Here is an 18,834-nt window from a genome sequence, read left to right as displayed (position 1 = left end):
CAAGCTGATATAGCTCTCAGCTGGTGATTGATGTAACCCAGAGCAGCTGGCATTTCTTCTCTTGGATAAGTGAATGTCAGTGTACAGTCATCTGCATATGCATGTGATTCTGGGATGAGATGAAGAAGTCGTTGAAGTAGACATTCCATAACAGTGGACCCAGCACACTTCCTTGTGGGAGCTTGCCCCAATAGGATGCCTTGCTGATTCCGTTCCATTGAGGACTACACTTAGAGATCTACCATGAAGGTAATCACTGAGGAGACATAACGTGAGCCTGCAGTTCCCAGTGCTTGAAGTTTTGCTAGGAAGGCCCTGGTGCCACACCGGTCAGGCGCCAGCAATGTCTAGTGCTACCACACAGCTGACTTTTGATTCATCCAGTGACTGGTGCCACTTAGTGGAGAGGTTTAACAACAGATCAGCAGCAGAGTAACCTTTCCTGAAGCCATATTGGCGATCACAAAGTAGTGAGTGGTAGTCAAAAAAATCTGTCATTTGTCTTGAGATTATTGTCTCAGGATCTTACCAGTGATTGACAGGAGTGACACTGGTCTGTAGTTGCTGATTTCTGCTCTTCTCTTCTTTTTGTGAACAGGGACTACATTTGCCTCTTTCCATGGAGGGCCATTTACACTGTACTAGGCAGTGCTGAAGATGCGAGTTAGAGGTGCTGCTAGCTGGTCTGCACATCTTCTCAACAATCTTGGGCTCAACTTGTCTGGGCCCACAGCCTTTCTTGGTCAAGTGATTTAAGAAGAAATGCACCTCCTCCTGCCTTATTGTCACCACTGACAGTTTTGACACAGTTCTTGCAGCTAGCCAAGGAGGGTCCTTGCTGGATCAGGAACTTGCATTTTGGTAGCAAAGTGTTCAGCAAAGAGGTCCGCCTTCTCTTGACTACTAGTAGAGGTGGTCCCATCCTGTCGATTTAGAGGTGGAATAAGTTCATCAGGCAGATAACCTTGTCTGTCCTTGACCAGGGACCACCAGGTTTTGGAGCCTACCCTGCCTGATGCTTACTTTCTTTTAGTGTCCACCTCCCATTTAGCCATGGCCCACTTTTGAACATCACCCATATGCCTACAGGCTTGCATGTGCAAGTTCCTGTTATAGGTGGTAGGATGTCTCTTATACCTTCGCCATGCTTTGTACTTAGCATAGCAGCCTCTCTACAGCAAAGCCAAGGAAAAAGGCTGATCTGTAGGCTTTGTCACATATTGCCGGTGAGAATGTGTTCTTGTTGCAGATTAAGGATGTGTCCAGTGAAGGCTTTCACTTGGTTGTCAACATCCCCCTGGAGAAGAGCATTCCAGTCGGTGGTGGCGAGCTCAGAGCAAAGGGCTGGCCAATTACCTCTTTCCCATAGCCTGGTTGTGCGTGTGGACTCCTCACCTCGTTCTGTTGGGATCTTAAGTGTGGTAAAAAACAGCCTTGTGGTCAGGACGATCCAAGCGTAGCCGAGGGGTTGACAAGTGACTATGCCTTCTGCCAGATCACTCACTACTAGGGTCAAGGGAGGAGCCAGAGATATGAGTAGGAAAATCAACAAAGTTTCTCATGTCAAACACTGCAAGAAGGTCATCAAAGTCCCTCTGTATAAGGTGCTGGTTGAGGTCACCAAGCTTAATTATAATATATTGACAGTTGTGTTGTAGCAGAAGGAGTCAATATTTTCCATTAGGAAGTTGATAGGGTCTGCGTGTTGCCACTGAGGTCTGTACATTGCACATGCTAGTACAGAGGTACTAGTGTTTATACAGAGGCTTGAAGAACATCATTTCAAGATGTGTAGGGGTGCAACATCTATGTGCTAGGGCATGAACACTTTTAGAGAAGCACACAGCAACACCACCTCCTTGCCCTTGCCTGTCTCTTCTCATCCATGAGGTGTAGCCAGCAATTCTTGCAAAATTTTCTGGAGTCCTGTCATCCAAAAATGTTTCAACAACAGCTATCATGTCGGGACGTCGAGTGTTCACAAAACTATGTGTGAGCTCTCCAACATTAGTAATGAAACCTCTAATGTTGGCCGACAGGATGCTGATAGACTGGCTCTCTCTCTCTCTCTCTCTCTCTCTCTCTCTCTCTCTCTCTCTCTCTCTCTCTCTCTCTCTCTCTCTCTCTCTCTCTCTCTCTCTCTCTCTCTCTCTCTCTCTCTCTCTCTCTCTCTCTCTCTCTCTCTCTCTCTCTCTCTCTCTCTCTCTCTCTCTCTCTCTCTCTCTCTCTCTCTCTCTCTTTTCTCTCTCTCTCTCTCTCTCTCTCTCTCTCTCTCTCTCTCTCTCTCTCTCTCTCTCTCTCTCTCTCTCTCTCTCTCTCTCTCTCTCTCTCTCTCTCTCTCTCTCTCTCTCTCTCTCTCTCTCTCTCTCTCTCTCTCTCTCTCTCTCTCTCTCTCTCTCTCTCTCTCTCTCTCTCTCTCTCTCTCTCTCTCTCTCTCTCTCTCTCTCTCTCTCTCTCTCTCTCTCTCTCTCTCTCTCTCTCTCTCTCTCTCTCTCTCTCTCTCTCTCTCTCTCTCTCTCTCTCTCTCTCTCTCTCTCTCTCTCTCTCTCTCTCTCTCTCTCTCTCTCTCTCTCTCTCTCTCTCTCTCTCTCTCTCTCTGTGTCCCTCTCTCTTTCTACTCTCTCTCTCTCTCTCTCTCTCTCTCTCTCTCTCTCTCTCTCTCTCTCTCTCTCTCTCTCTCTCTCTCTCTCTCTCTCTCTCTCTCTCTCTCTCTCTCTCTCTCTCTCTCTCTCTCTCTCTCTCTCTCTCTCTCTCTCTCTCTCTCTCTCTCTCTCTCTCTCTCTCTCTCTCTCTCTCTCTCTCTCTCTCTCTCTCTCTCTCTCTCTCTCTCTCTCTCTCTCTATCTCTCTCTCTCTCTCTCTCTCTCTCTCTCTCTCTCTCTCTCTCTCTCTCTCTCTCTCTCTCTCTCTCTCTCTCTCTCTTTCATTCATTCATTCATTCGTTTTATCTGGTTTGCTCGCCTCTCATCCTACATTAAGACTTCGAATATTTTAAAATAAGTAATGAGTGTACCGTATGTTCATTCTGTCACTCTAGGGAACTTTAAATGTACAACACAATACGTGTGGGTGGGGTGGCCATACTCACCACACCCTGACCCCTTACGATAAATACTACTGCCTCTCCTCGCTTAGCAACGTACTCGTTTACCGACGACTCAGACTTATGATGGGCTCTCTGACCAGTATGCGTACCTAAATAATATATATTAGAGCTGATATCCTCTATTCTTTTTATTACAGTATACAGTACACTATAAACATTTAAAAATATATCAGAAATATTATAAATGGTGCAAAGGTGACATTAAAACAACATCAGAGATGGTTGACACAAACCCACTACCATTATAGTATGCTCCTCACTTAGTGACGAATGTTTACTGACATGGTCTTAGGAATGGAACTCCGTCGTTAAGTGAGGAGAGGCTGTACTCGCCTCCCACTCTACATTAAGACTATAAATGCTTTAAGGTAAGTAATGAGTGTACAGTGGACCCTCAACCAACGATATTAATCTGTTCCAGAGAGCTTATCGTTAGACGAATTTATCGCTAGTCAAATTAATTTTCCCATGAGAAATAATAGAAATCCAGTTAATCTGTTCCAGACACTCAAAAGTATGAAAAAAACATTTTTTTTCACATGAAATATACATTTTCCTACACAGAAAAAGAAGGATACATGCACAATAGATACCGTACTAAATGAAGAATAAGTGACCTTTATTGAAGATGTAGTGATGAGTGATGAGACACTGTTTTTCTTGAACACACTGGGATTTTCAGTGATACACAAGTAAAGGCTTCACTTTGCAATCCCCACTAGCATTACAACAAAACATGAGAGTTAGCCTGTCTTTCATAGGCTTGTGTCCTGGGAGTGCCTTTTCCTCCTGAGTAATGTAGGTCCTGTTTGGCATTTTCTTTCAGAACAGGCCTGTTTTGTCACAAATGAACACTTGTTGGGGGATGAATTTTTCAGCTTTGCCATGCCTTATCACAGTGTGTATGCCACTACGATTCTTAAATCTCTCAAACCAACCTTTGCTGGCCTTAAATTCACCAACATGAGCACTAGTTCCAGGCATTTTTTTCCTGTTCACCTGGGTGTTAGTCGACTGGTGTGGGTCGCTTCTTGGGGACAAGATTAAGGACCCCAATGGAAATAAGTTGCTGTTCTTGATGACACACTGACTTTCCTGGATTATCCTGGATGGCTAACCCTCTGGGGTTAATTGTTTCTTGGTAATTGTTTTTTGATAAGCCACACCACCAACACACTCTCCACATCTTCGAGAAGTACAGCTGATGGTGGTGCAGCAGCAGCTGAGCGTGGTACAGCAGCAGCAGCAGCTGACGGTGGTGCAGCAACAGCTGACTGTGGCACAGCAACAGCTGACTGTGGCGCAACAACAGCTGACAGTGGTGCAGCAGCAGCTGACCCTGGTACGATAGTATTTTGATAGTATTTCTCACCCTTTTTACCACAGGGTTGGCATTAGAAGCTTTCTTTAGGCCCATGGTGGCTTATTTAGTTACAAGCACTAAGAACAATGGAATAATACAAAATTTATCGAATGTATGCTTGCAGCCATCTGCAATGGCTTGTAAACAATGGCACACTAGCTGAGCTGAGGCGCTCAGGCCAGATGGACGCACTTAGGACGAATGATGTTAGTTGAGTTTTTCATCATTGGTTGGGCCAAAATTTTTACACTAAAACACTTCATTAGTCAATTTTATCGTTAGATGATGCCTTCGTTGGTTGAGGGTCCACTGTGTGTATTCTACTTTTTATTGTTTTTTAATGCCTAGTTATTTTGCTAACTTAATGTATGTTAATGTAAACTTGTTACCTGGCATTTATATGCATTTACGAGTGAAAAAATGGCTTTCTGCTTTCTGGCGATGTCCACTTTCTGGTAGTAGCCTGGAACCTAACCTGCTGTATAAGTGGGTCCCTACTGTATATGTCCAGCGTGTCATTAGTTTACCACCTGACTTCGTCACCACGCTCTACACGCACGTGCGCTCCTCCTCTCTTCCTAGGTTTGTGGCTTGGTAAAGCCCACTGTGGGTGAAATGTTGTTAGTAAAGGAAAGCATTATGCAGTGGAACTTTAACTTACGAGTGCCCCAACATATGAGTTTTTTGAGATATGAGCCATCACTCAGTCATTTTTTTTGCTCTGAGTTATGAGTCATAATCCGAGTTACGAGTGAGCTTCCTCCTCAACCTACAGCTCTCGCCTCACTTGTGTTTATCCATGATTTCATGCTTTACTTCCATGAATGTCATCCTCTTTTTCTTCTCAGCACTGTCCTTTGTGCTTAGTTTCATAGGACCCATGATTAGAAAAGAGAAATTTGGCAAAATAACTGCACAAAATGCAAGCAAAACACGAGAGAAATACTTCCACGGTGAGGTAAACAGTGCACTGCGCCAACTAGTGGCGACGTTCTGAAGCACCTCATTATTATTATTATTATTTTTTTTTTTTAACAAGTCGGCCATCTCCCACTGAGGCAGGGTGAACCAAAAAGAAAGAAAATCCCCAAAAAGAAAATACTTTCATCATCATTCATCTCTCACCTCACTCACACATAATCACTGTTTTTGCAGAGGTGCTCAGAACACAACAGCTTAGAAGCATATACGTATAAAGATACACAACATATCCCTCCAAACTGTCAATATCCCGAACCCCTCCTTTAGAGTGCAGGCATAGTACTTCCCATTTCCAGGATTCAAGTCCGGCTATATAAAAATAACCGGTTTCCCTGAATCCCTTCACTAAATATTACCTTGCTCACACTCCAACAGATCGCCAGGTCCCAAATACCATTCGTCTCCATTCACTCCTATCGAACACGCTCACGCACGTCTGCTGGAAGTCCAAGCCCCTTGCCCACAAAACCTCCCTTACCCCTTCCTTCCAACCTTTTTGAGGACAACCCCTACCCCGCCTTCCTTCCCCTACAGATTTAAATGCTCTCCATGTCTTTCTACTTTGATCCATTCTCTCTAAATGACCAAACCACCTCAACAACCCCTCTTCAGCCCTCTGACTAATACTTTTATTATTATTATTATTATTATTATTATTATTATTATTATTATTATTTTAGGGAAGTGGAGCACAGATCCAATTCCCTAGATCAAGAACCCCTCACCAGCATCAAGGACCTGTGCTCCAGTTCCCTAAATTAGTAATAATAATAACATTAATGAGCGAGCTTCAGTTCCCTAAATTAATAATAATAATAATGAGCTTCAGAACGCCGCCACTAGTTGGCACAGTGCACTGTTTACCTCGTCGTGGAAGCATCTCTTATGTTTTGCTTGCATGTTGTGCAGTTATTTTGCCAATTTTTTTCTAACCGTGAGTGCTGAGAAGAAAGAGGATGATGTCCATTGAAATAACCCTTTGACTGTCGCAAGCCCCTTTCTGAAATTGTCATTCTATGTCGAAAAATTTTTGGAGAAAAGAAAGATTTATTTTTTCTTATGAAATGATAGAGAATCTTTTCCCGAAGGTAATGACACCAAAAGTACGAAATTTGGTCGAAAACACATGGAATTATGCTCCGCGAAGTTAGAGGTCTCAGCGACATATGCATCGGCGATTTTGCCGACTTTGAGCCCCATTTGTGACCGATTGCGTTGTTCCAAACTCATAGCTATTTCTTTAGAACTCCATTTTTTCTATCAATTGAATACAAGAAACCGCCCATTTACCGATTTGAACTACCCAATAAAGTGGTCAGAAATTGGTAATTTGGCCAATTTCATGCAAATTAAAAAAGCCAATTTCAAAATAGGGTCCAGAATAAACAATGACATTCTTGGCACTAAAATAACATATCCTCTGTTCATTAGTCACATCTCTAATCCCTTCTTATATTACTATTGCTTTCTATTTTGATGTTTTATTCAAAAAATAGAAGATTTACGGTTATGCAGACTACTGCATTATTGTAAAAATGGTATAAATAATATCAGTGCACTAGTGGAAGAATATTAGACTCCCCAGTTGACGTGTATTGGACGTGTGGTGTGATTTGTTTACTCTTGAACACTGGTAAAAATTGAACATTTCCACTACTTTGAGCTCAGTTTCAAGGTCGTTTTCATCGTGAAACTAATCAAAATCATCTCTATTTCTGCAATGTGTTTTCCATTTTATCACATGAGACCGTGAAAACCAGAATACAACGATAAATGCTATAGGAAAATACACCTCAAAGTCGGCGTTTTAATCCAAAAAAACGGTCAGTTTTTTTTTTCTCATTATGCACTGCCTGCTGCAGGATTTTTTGTATATGGTGCACACTGACCACACAGACCCATTCTCTCACATGTGGGCCTACCAGCTATCTCCTGCTTGATTTAAAGCCGCTAGAATTATTGAGTACAGTGGTCCCTCGTTTTTCATAGTTAATCCGTTCCTGGAACTGCTACTGTTAACGAAATCTACGATTTGCGAATCAATTTTCCCCGTAAGAAATAATTATTTTTTATTTTTATTATCACACTGGCCAATTCCCACCAAGGCAGGGTGGCCTGAAAAAGAAAAACTTTCACCATCATTCACTCCATCACTGTCTTGCCAGAAGGGTGCTTTACACTACAGTTTTTAAACTGCAACATTAACACCCCTCCTTCAGAGTGCAGGCACTGTACTTCCCATCTCCAGGACTCAAGTCCGGCCTGCCAGTTTCCCTGAACCCCTTCATAAATGTTACTTTGCTCACACTCCAACAGCACGTCAAGTATTAAAAACCATTTGTCTCCATTCACTCCTATCAAACATGCTCACGCATGCCTGCTGGAAGTAAAAGCCCCTCGCACACAAAACCTCCTTTACCCCCTCCCTCCAACCTTTCCTAGGCCAACCCCTACTCTGCCTTCCTTCCACTACAGACTGATACACTCTTGAAGTCATTCTGTTTCGCTCCATTCTCTCTACATGTCCAAACCACCTCAACAACCCTTCCTCAGCCCTCTGGACAACAGTTTTGGTAATCCCGCACCTCCTCCTAACTTCCAAACTACGAATTCTCTGCATTATATTCACACCACACATTGCCCTCAGACATGACATCTCCACTGCCTCCAGCCTTCTCCTCGCTGCAACATTCATCACCCATGCTTCACACCCATATAATGAGCGTTGGTAAAACTATACTCTCATACATTCCCCTTTTTGCCTCCAAGGACAAAGTTCTTTGTCTCCACAGACTCCTAAGTGCACCACTCACCCTTTTCCCCTCATCAATTCTATGATTCACCTCATCTTTCATAGACCCATCCGGTGACATGTCCACTCCCAAATATCTGAATACATTCACCTCCTCCATACTCTCTCCCTCCAATCTGATATCCAATCTTTCATCACCTAATTTTTTTGTTATCCTCATAACCTTACTCTTACAATTAATCTATTCCTGACACCCAGAAGTATTAAAACAAAAATTTTTTTTACATGAAATGTATACATGTATGTAATACATAAACAATACAATGGGAAATGATGAATGAAACATTAACAGCATAACACTTACCTTTATTGGAGATTCTTCTTAGTGTATGGGAGACTGGAGGAGGAGAGTGTGGATTGTTTATAGTCTGGAAGGGGAATCCCCTTCCATCAACACTTCAGGTACCAATTGCTTTTCTGGGGTTGCTTCTCTTCTCTGTTTCTTAATGCCACTAGGACCACCTTGAGAGTCACTGGAGTCCTGTCTTGCAAAATAACTGTCCAGAGAGCTCTGTTTCTGGCGTCTCTTTAAAACTTCCTTAAAATGGGCCAAGACTTTGCCACTGTACATGTTGCCAACATGGCTTGCAACAACCTTGTCAGGGTGATGTTTCTTCATAAATCTTTCCATCTTACCCCACATAGCAAAAAAATCTCTAATTTCTGAAGAAGGCACCATCTTCCATCTCTCTTCCTCCTCCTCTGCAGCAAGATTCTGAGCTGCGATCTGTTGCTGTTCCTGCTGAAGCTCCTGCAGCTCCTCAGTGATGAGCTCTTCGTTGTGGTCTTCCACCAATTCTTCTACATCCTCCAAACTCGCATCCAACCCCATGGAACTCCCCAGTGCCACAATTGATTTTACAACAGACATAGGCTCATCAGGGTCAGTCCCAAACCCTTCAAAATCCCTCTTGTCGACACAATCTGGCCACAGTTTTCTCCAGGCAGAGTTCAAAGTCCTGGTAGTCACTCCCTCCCAAGCCATACCTATAAGAGTTATGCAATGGAGGATGCTGAAGTGTTCTCTCCAAAATTCCCTTAGGGTCAAGTGAGTGTCTGTGGTCACAGTCAAGCACCTGTGAAACATTGCTTTGATATAGAGTTTTTTAAAGTTTGCAATGACCTGCTGGTCCATGGGCTGGAGGAGAGGAGTGATATTCGGGGGCAAGAACTTTACTGTGATGAACCCAAACTCCTCAAAAATTAGGTCATCCAAGTTTGGAGGATGAGCAGGTGCATTGTCCATTACTAGCAGGCACTTGAGATCCAGTTTCTTTTCCAGGAGGTAATTCTTCACACTAGGGCCAAACACTTCATTGAACCACTCGACGAAAATTTCCCTCATGACCCATGCCTTACTATTAGATTTCCAAAACATACACAATTTACTCTTCATAACATTGTTTTTCCTGAACACTCTGGGATTTTCAGAATGGTACTCTAGTAATGGCTTCACTTTGAAATCCCCACTAGCATTAGCACAGAACATTAGCGTCAGCCTGTCTTTCATAGGCTTGTGTCCTGGCATTGCCTTTTCCTCCTGTGTAATGAAGGTCCTCTTTGGCATTTTCTTCCAAAAGAGGCCTGTTTTGTCGCAATTGAACACTTGTTCAGGTTTCAGTCCTTCAGCCTCTATGTACTCCTGGAATTCATGCACATATTTTTCAGCCGCCTTGTGGTCCGAACTGGCAGCCTCACCATGCCTTACCACACTGTGTATGCCAGTACAGTTCTTAAATCTCTCAAACCAACCTTTGCTGGCCTTAAATTCACTCACATCACCACTATTTTCAGGCAATTTCTTTACCAGATCGTTGTGCAACTGCCTAGCCTTTTCACAAATAATCGAAGTCATAAGAGTATCTCCTGCTAATTGTTTCTCATTTATCCACACCAATAATAACTTCTCAACCTCTTCTAGTACTGGTGATCTCGTTTTTGTCAGCATAGTTACCCCCTTTGCCACAACAGCGTCGTTGATTTGCTTTTTCTTGGCCACTATGGAACATATGGTTGTGTAGGGTTTCTTATACATCCTGGCCAGTTCAGCCGCACTTGTACCACTTTCATATTGTTCAATGATGTTTTTCTTAAACTCAATCATATTTCTCATCTTCTTTGCCACAGGCTTGGCACTAGGAGCTTTCTTTGAAGCCATGGTAGCTTATTTAGTACTTGCAAGCACTAAAATAAATGGAATATTATGAAATATTTCGCTGGAGCACGTGAGGGGCCCTTCGCTCACTGGTAAACAATGCCAGACTGGCTGCCGCCCCGGCTCACACCGTGGGTATGCGTCCCGGACGAACTACGACTCGCGAGTCAACCTATGAAAAGCGAGCCCATGTTTATCCGAAAATACCCCTATGTTTTCCGAAATCTATGATTGCCGAGAACTACGAAAAGCGAGGGACCACTGTATATATACGTCCGAAACACTGGCTCGTAAGATGTATATGTATGACCAAAACAGTCAAAGGGTTAAAGCATGAAATCATAGATAAACACAAGCGAGGTGTGCGAGTTGTGTTGTGGACTTTGCAAGGCAGTACAAGCGTAGTACTTATACTGGCTGGTACTGCCTCGCATTAAGCATTAAGAGTGTAGCAAAGTAGCCTATCTTTTCCATCCTCCACATACACTTTACGTACATACACTTTATAAAACCAGTTTATTTCTTTACATTCTCTGTTATGTTTTATTATGCTTTTATACAATATTTCTTATTTATTAATAAATTGTTTGTGTTTTCCTTATGAAACTAGTGATCTAGTGTAGTTAGTTTCACAAACACAGTTTTCTCTTATAATAAGAGCATGGGAAGATGTGGTCTGAGCGGGAGCAGGAATGGCCGCCACCACTAGTCACATAATGACTCATTTTATTCATTCTAGAGTATATATCACGTTTCTATGTTATTTATATTGTTTATGATGTCATATTAGATCAATTGTGATAGATAAATAAGCAGTAGAGTTGATATTAGCATTATATATACAGTGGTACCTTGGGATACAAACAGCTCAAAACGCGAACAATTATGTAAGTGCTTTTGTAAGTGTATTTTTGGGGGTCTGAAACGGATTAGTCTAATTTACATTATTCCTTATGGGAACAAATTCGTTCAGTATCAGCACTTGAACAGCCTTCTGGAATGAAATAAGTTCATATCCTGAAGTACCACTGTATTTTGTCCTGCCTTCTGAGAGCAGGAATTCTGCTGGAACGGATTAATGGTATTTCAATTAATTTAAATGAAAATTGATTTGATATACGTACGAGCTAGGTATAGGAACGGATTAAACTTGTAAATTGAGGTTCCACTGTACTACATTTTTTCTTCTCTTCACATGTCTGTATTTAATACCATTTCCTGCCATCCTTTGTACAATATTACTTAGACCATTCCCAGATTTTGTTTCCATGTGATATACAGTAGGGCCCCACTTATACGGCAGGAAATCGCCTTAAAGTGGAACACTTTTTTTTTTTTTCACTTGCAAATGCCAGACAACAAGCTTACACTAACTTATATTAAGTTTGTAATAGAACTAGACATTAAAGAAAACAATTAAAGGTAAAATACACACAGTACACTCATTACTTACCTTAAAATATTTGTAGTCTTTATGTAGGGCGAGAGGTGAGTTGTATTTATTTGTAGGAAGTCTTTATGTAGGGTGAGAGGTGAGCCATATTTATTTGTAGAAAGTAAAGGTGTGGGAAGTACACGTATAGTAGTCAGCCAGGGCAGCCCACCCCAGCCGACACCACCCCACCCACATGTAATGTAAACAAACAGACGCGTCTGCTTTTGGTTGATACACATTCATTCTCATGTCTGTGAATCTTATACCATAATACAAACACTTTACATTGTGTACAAGTTGCCTCCACATTGATACAGTAGACATAAATAAAGAGGAACACTCCCATTTCTCATGTAACACCATTTTTAGAAGAAATGACGCTCTGAGTGAAGGCATACGAAAGTAATAATTTTCTAATTGTAGTGTACACATCTTCTCTGATGTTGGACTAGAGAAAGCATCATTCTTGCCATCCCTCCTACATGTCACCTGTCTACCACATCTCATATTTGTTAATTTATTCTACTGTGGGGTGTATTTATCATGTTTGTGTGTTACGTAGCATGTTTATTATATAATTTTGAAAAAAAAAATTATAGATGGATTAATGGAAATGTCTATAACATAATATACAACATTTATCTCTTTAAGGATCAGTCACGTTCATGTATGTCTTATCAGCCAGGGTTGGTCATGTTCTTATACGCCAAAATTTTAGCGCCTTCAAATCTGGTGGAAGAAAGCTGGTAGGCTTACATATGAAAGAATGGGTCTGCATGGTCAGTGTGCGCAGTATAAAAATAATCATGCAGCGTGCAGTGCATAATGAGAAAAAATACTCCGACCGTGTTTTTGGTTCAAAACAGCGACTTTGCATTGTATTTTCATATGGTATTTATGGTTGTATTCTCGTTTTCTTGGTCTCATTTGATAGAATGTAAGATATATTACAGAAATGGAGATGATTTTGATTGGTTTCATGATGAAAAGTACTTCGAAATTGAGCTCAAAGTAGCGGGAATGTACGATTTTTACCGATGATAAGGACTTAAACAAATCATGGCATGCGTCCATTACATGTCAACTGGTGAGTCTAATATTCTTTCATAAATGCGCTGGTATTATTTATACCATTTTTGCAAAAATGTAGTAGTCTGCATTATTGCAAAAAATTCATTAATAATAGTCGTCGTTGTCATCATCATTAATTATTATCATCATTAATCATCATCAACATCAATCATCTTTAAAAAATTTTGACCCTGAGTGAGAGAGACTTAGTGATTTTAATGTGTACCTGCACGCCAGCACAGTGTGTAAGTATATTTAGGTGCACATAAGTATAATTATCAGAGTACATATGAAATATGCAATTACTTTAAAACACTCGAAATTTTGGAAAGTTTCCAGACATAATAGATGTGCTCACGCGAAAATGTAAACAAACTGGGTGGGACGCACCATATAAGAAAGACGGGTTGCTGTATAATGAGTTTTGATCATAATTTGAAATTACCATATTAGTGGAATGCCATGAGGCGAAACACCGTAAGGCGGGGCCCTACTGTACTTGAGAAAGGCTCCTCTGATTGGCTTCAAACATTCAACTTGATTAGATATAGGGTGGTATATTTTAAGTATATAGGTGCTATTTTTCCACCTTAATCTTAGTGGTATTGTATTTTTCATTATTGCATTATTTTACCTTAATGGTGGTGTAAGGCTCTTTATCTGAGGAACTGGGCTTATCTTTCCCTTGCTTGAACCAAATTTAAATTGTTTCCATTCCATAGGTGCTATATAACCCCTACAGGTTTAATGGTTTTTCTATGATTAAAATATAAACTGTGAACTGCATCAGTCTTCTGTGGCTTATGAATAGAGTGGAAGAAATGTTTCATGGGTTTCGGCTGAGTAGGTACAGATTTTTTTTGGATTCTGCACTGCTGTGTTTTCAACACAGGAAAAATTTTCTTGATGTTAGCTTGGGTTACTTGTAATGTGCCATTTTTATAATCAAATTGTTTTCCGTGAAATAATTGGAGACTGTTTCTTCTGATGAGAAATACATCATGGTATGTATTTGACTTGTTTGGTTATCTTAGGTTATACAAGTGCTGCACTTTAAAATCTGCAACTTTCTGTTGTATTTATGGTTTTGGAGAAGGTATAGATAGTGAGTTGGGGATTGATGTGACAAGTGTTACATATCTATGAATAGTTTGGAAAGAGATATTACAGTACTACAGTAATTTGCTTTCATCAGTTTCCTATGAAAATATTATATGGAGTCTGTACAAAGGGTGTTCTGGGGGTCAGCGTTCCCGAGGCTCGGTCCATGACCAGGCATTGGGGTGGATCAGGGCCCAATCAACTAGCCTGTTACACAAATAAATAACAAAAAAGGCACAATACCGTGACTTACTGCTGGCTGCACATAAACTGACATATGAACCACAGCCCAACAGATTGTGTTGTTGTGATTGTCTGTATTTTTTGAATTTTAGTGTTGGATAACTGTATGTTGATGTTTTAATTATATTTATTTAAAGAAATAACATTTCATACTAAATTACAATTAATAATAAATATTTAGCTTTTATACAATTTTTTCCATTTCATTTTTAAATTTTTCTGTTCATTATTTCTACAGTGATTTTTATGAACATGTGACAGTCATTTGTCTTGTAATAGTCAAGTTATCTTGTGCATACTGTTCATTGGTTTTATAGCATGATGTTTTAGAATTGATTTAAGTATATGCACTATTTCAATTTTTCAAAATTTTAAAAACAGGAAAGAACTTAAGCAGATTGGATTAATAATAAGCTGTGTATAAATTGGATTAATAATAAGCTGTGTATAAATTGGATTAATAATAAGCTGTGTATAAATGGAAACTTAAAAGTTAGACATTTTAATGCTCAAACTTTATTGCAGGTAAGTGACCCCTTGTATAGTCTGGATCTTCAGCAGTACCTGACCACCTTCATTAGTACTTTTGCTCAGCATCCAGCATTCCCCGTCTTTGTTCCACACCTTAATCCTCACGAGCAAGAAGTACTCCAAGGAATTGGTGTTCAGTGTTGAAAATACTTGAAAGTGAAGCAATCAATAAGTTTGTTGCTTTACAAAGTGCAGTGATCAGTTATATGATCTAGCACACAGAAAAGTGCAGCAATTAGTTCCTCTAGTACTCAAAAAAGTGCAGTGATTAGTTACTCCAGTACATGGAAAAGTGCAGGGATCAGTTCCTATAGCACTCAGAAAAGTGCAGGAATCATTTAATGTAGCACTTAAAAATTTGTTCTTCTCATACACGTAAAGGACTTCCAAGACTTAAGATAGCAGAAAAGGCTGCTTCCTCGTGTATAAGTCAGTCTTTCTATTTTCACAAGCATAAAAAATATATCCTCCAAAAGAACTTGTGAATAGTGATTTAAGCCAGGTACTGAATGTTGTGAAATATGTTTTGTTTTGTCTATAGAAAATGTTATATTTATAATTTGTAAAAAAGAAAAAGATAGAAAAAATATATAAATATTTATACTGTATAAAATTCTCTTCTCTTAATGTGCAGTGTTAAAAAGACTTTTATATAAATCTTGTAAAATGAAAGTTGTTGGTAAGGAAACATCACCACAGTATATACAACAAAATGAACTATCTTTTATCCCAAATAATTATCAGTTGGAAATGGACATTGCAGTACCAGTGAATGTTGTGTTTTATTTTTTTTTTTTTTTACACACTGGCTGTCTCCCACAGTGGCAGGGTGACCTGAAAAAGAAACAATTTAATGATCATTTACACTCACTGTCTTGCCAGAGGCATGCAGATACGACAGTTTAGATGTCCCTCTAAACAGTAAGTATCCCAGACCCTTTTAGAGTGCAGGCACTGTACTCCCCACCTCCAGGACTCTAGTCCAGCTAACATGAATCCCTTCATAAAATATTACCTTGCTTGCACTCCAGCAGCTCATCAAGTCCCAAAAACCATTCGTCTCCACTCCTTCTATCTAACATAAAGAGTAACTAAAGGTATTATCCGGAGGGCTGAGGAAGGGTTGTAGAGGAGATTTGAGGATGGAGCAAAATAGGATGACCTGAAGGGTGTATAAATCTCTAGTGGAGGGAAGGTGAGGTAGTGGTTGTCCTAGGAAAGGATGGAGGGGGGGAAGGGATAAAGGAAGTTTTGTATGCAGGAGACTTGGAAATACAACAAGCATGTCAGCATATTAGGTAGGAGTGGAGGCAAATGGCTTTTGGGACTTGATGAGTTGCTTGAGTGTGAGCAAGGTAACATTTTGTGAAGGGATTCAGGAAAAACCCATTAGCTGGGCTTGTCCTGGAGATGGGAAACAGTGCCTGCACTCTAAAGGAGGGGTTTGGGGTGTATATATAGAAATTGTACTGTAATTACTGCTTTATACCTCATAATATATGAATTCGAAAAATGTTCTCTTTATTGAAGAGAACTGTAATCAACTTTTCATCGTCCATGAATGCATTACTTACAATGGTGTATGGATTTTGCTCACTTTAGAATGATGAAATGCAAAGTATTTCATTGTTGTTAGCTACTGAAAACTGTGATCATTAATGTTGATAAGGTTTCATGAGATGAATGTGAAAATGTTAACATACAAAGTCCAGTTCTATACAAAATGTACAGATGAAAATACTAACTTGAACATTGAGTAATAATGATTACATTTTAATTTTGCATGAATATTTACTGTCATGTATGCAGCCATATTGTATAATGATTGCATGCTAAACTGAAAGGCTTGGTGGAATTTATTCTCTGTTAGTCCTGGTTTTAGGAGGATGTAGGACTTACGGCCATCTAAAGTCTGCCAAGTGCATATCCAGTTCTGTCATGTGTACAGTGATTTAGACATGACAGTATACTTGAGTGCTGAAGTGCCTGCTAGCTGTGTTGCCCAGTTTCAAACTTTGCTTTGTAGCAGATGCTTCTATTTTGAATATAAAAAAGACAATCTTACTCGAGTTGTTTGGTCTTCAATATGCATCTCATACTCAGAGTGTGATACTTGCGTGTCATCTCATTTCTTCTTTAGACAGTTTCTCGGTAGTAAATTAATATTTTACAAGCCCTCAAAGGTATACGTATAGGTAAGGAGACACAGCATATTGTTGTGAGTTGAACAGCTGTTTGGAATGCACCCATCATTGATGGATAAGGATGACTTAAACTCTGTCCATTGAGTTCAAAGACAAAGTAATTGAAGTGGGAATTAGTTGAGACCTCTGGCCTTCCATTAGTTGAGCCTTTGAAATTCAAAGCAATCTCTTGTGGTGCCACTTCCGGTAATCTGATGCTTTAAAATAATATGCAGTAAATTGCAACTTGCATGTTTGCTCTTGTCCTCATTTTTTTTTTTATCATATGATTCCACATTTAAGGAAACATTGCATAAATAATTTTTGTACTTGTTAATTGGGCCTTAAAGTAAGTTTGAGCTCCAGAGATATATAACGTATTTTTATATTGCTTGTTAATTTCTAAAAAAATTTTGTGGTTAAAATTAAGCCTGAAACATTGGAGATGGATTTTTCTCTGTATGGCAGTTGTTTATAAATACATGTAAAAAAAAGTTTTGGATGGTTCCATTATCCATTTGAATTATGACATTGAGATTGGACCTCACCATGACAAGTGTTCCACAAACTGGAAATGAATTCATCATTAAGTTATGCATTGTAGTTAATTTTTTTTTTTTTTATTATCACACTGGCCGATTCCCACCAAGGCAGGGTGGCCCGAAAAAGAAAAACTTTCACCATCATTCACTCCATCACTGTCTTGCCAGAAGGGTGCTTTACACTACAGCTTTTAAACTGCAACATTAACACCCCTCCTTCAGAGTGTAGGCACTGTTCTTCCCATCTCCAGGACTCAAGTCCGGCCTGCTGGTTTCCCTGAACCCCTTCATAAATGTTACTTTGCTCACACTCCAACAGCACGTCAAGTATTAAAAACCATTTGTCTCCATTCACTCCTATCAAACACGCTCACACATGCCTGCTGGAAGTCCAAGCCCCTCGCACACAAAACCTCCTTTACCCCCTCCCTCCAACCTTTCCTAGGCCGACCCCTACCCCGCCTTCCTTCCACTACAGACTGATACACTCTTGAAGTCACTCTGTTTCGCTCCATTCTCTCTACATGTCCGAACCACCTCAACAATCCTTCCTCAGCCCTCTGGACAGCAGTTTTTGTAGTTAAAATCAACACAAAACTCGTCCCTTTAACAGGAATTCCTTTGTGCTGGTGAAGGGCTCTTGATCCAAGGAATTGATGCTACACTCTTGCTCCTCACATTAAACTTGGTGACTTCCCATTACCCATTCTCATGGGTTAAGGACATCCCCATGAATAGAACCATGCAAACATCCTGGTACAAGGCTGTTGATTGTCTAACTCTTTCCAAGGTATTTGTCTGTAGTAGGACTCGCAGATTGTGGCTGTGTAGGCCTACAGGGCACTGGCAGCGACGGTCTGGTTGACCAAGCTGACAACAGTGAAGTTTGGCCTCAGGTTGGGCTTCAGGAGATGAACTCTTGAAACTAAGCACAAGTAAGATGAGCTTTTTGTGAATAACTGATATAGGGTCATGCTGCTATTGGCTGCCACAAGTCCTAATTGGCCAATTTTATTGAATAGTGATATTCATTTTTATGCAATAACTAAAGAATGCTGCTTCTAACTGGCTTCAAACTATTAACGAGGCTGCATTTTATAATAAGGATGATACCCAGTAAGCATAGTGCGAGTAGGTGCACATTGGAAATTTTGCTGAAATATAAAAAAATGTGGAATTGCTTAATTAAGTCAATTACATGAGAATGCCTTCTCTGATCAGCTTCAAACTTTTACCATTGGTGGACTTTATTAAAGCTAAGCTTGTTACTCAATTTGAGAAGTGTAAATTTCAGTTTGCCATTTTTATTAAG

At 40.2% G+C, this 18,834-nt stretch overlaps 1 protein-coding gene across 2 annotated transcripts in view; it reads left to right on the top strand.

Moving 5' to 3' along the window:
* The window catches only part of LOC128692912 (importin-9), a gene marked incomplete at its 5' end in the record, with an annotated part of 101,163 nt that extends 85,502 nt beyond the window's left edge, over nucleotides 1-15,661 (top strand). The window contains 1 exon segment of one of the 2 annotated variants that reach the window (XM_053782373.2): nucleotides 14,792-15,661. In XM_053782373.2, the coding sequence (XP_053638348.1) occupies nucleotides 14,792-14,941 (150 nt within the window). 2 annotated transcript variants of the gene reach the window in all.
* Between the last annotated feature and the right edge of the window lie 3,173 nt (nucleotides 15,662-18,834).

Source organism: Cherax quadricarinatus, chromosome 2 (assembly GCF_038502225.1).
Source record: "Cherax quadricarinatus isolate ZL_2023a chromosome 2, ASM3850222v1, whole genome shotgun sequence".
Lineage (NCBI taxonomy): Eukaryota > Metazoa > Arthropoda > Malacostraca > Decapoda > Parastacidae > Cherax > Cherax quadricarinatus.
This window is presented reverse-complemented; position numbering and strand designations above follow the sequence as displayed.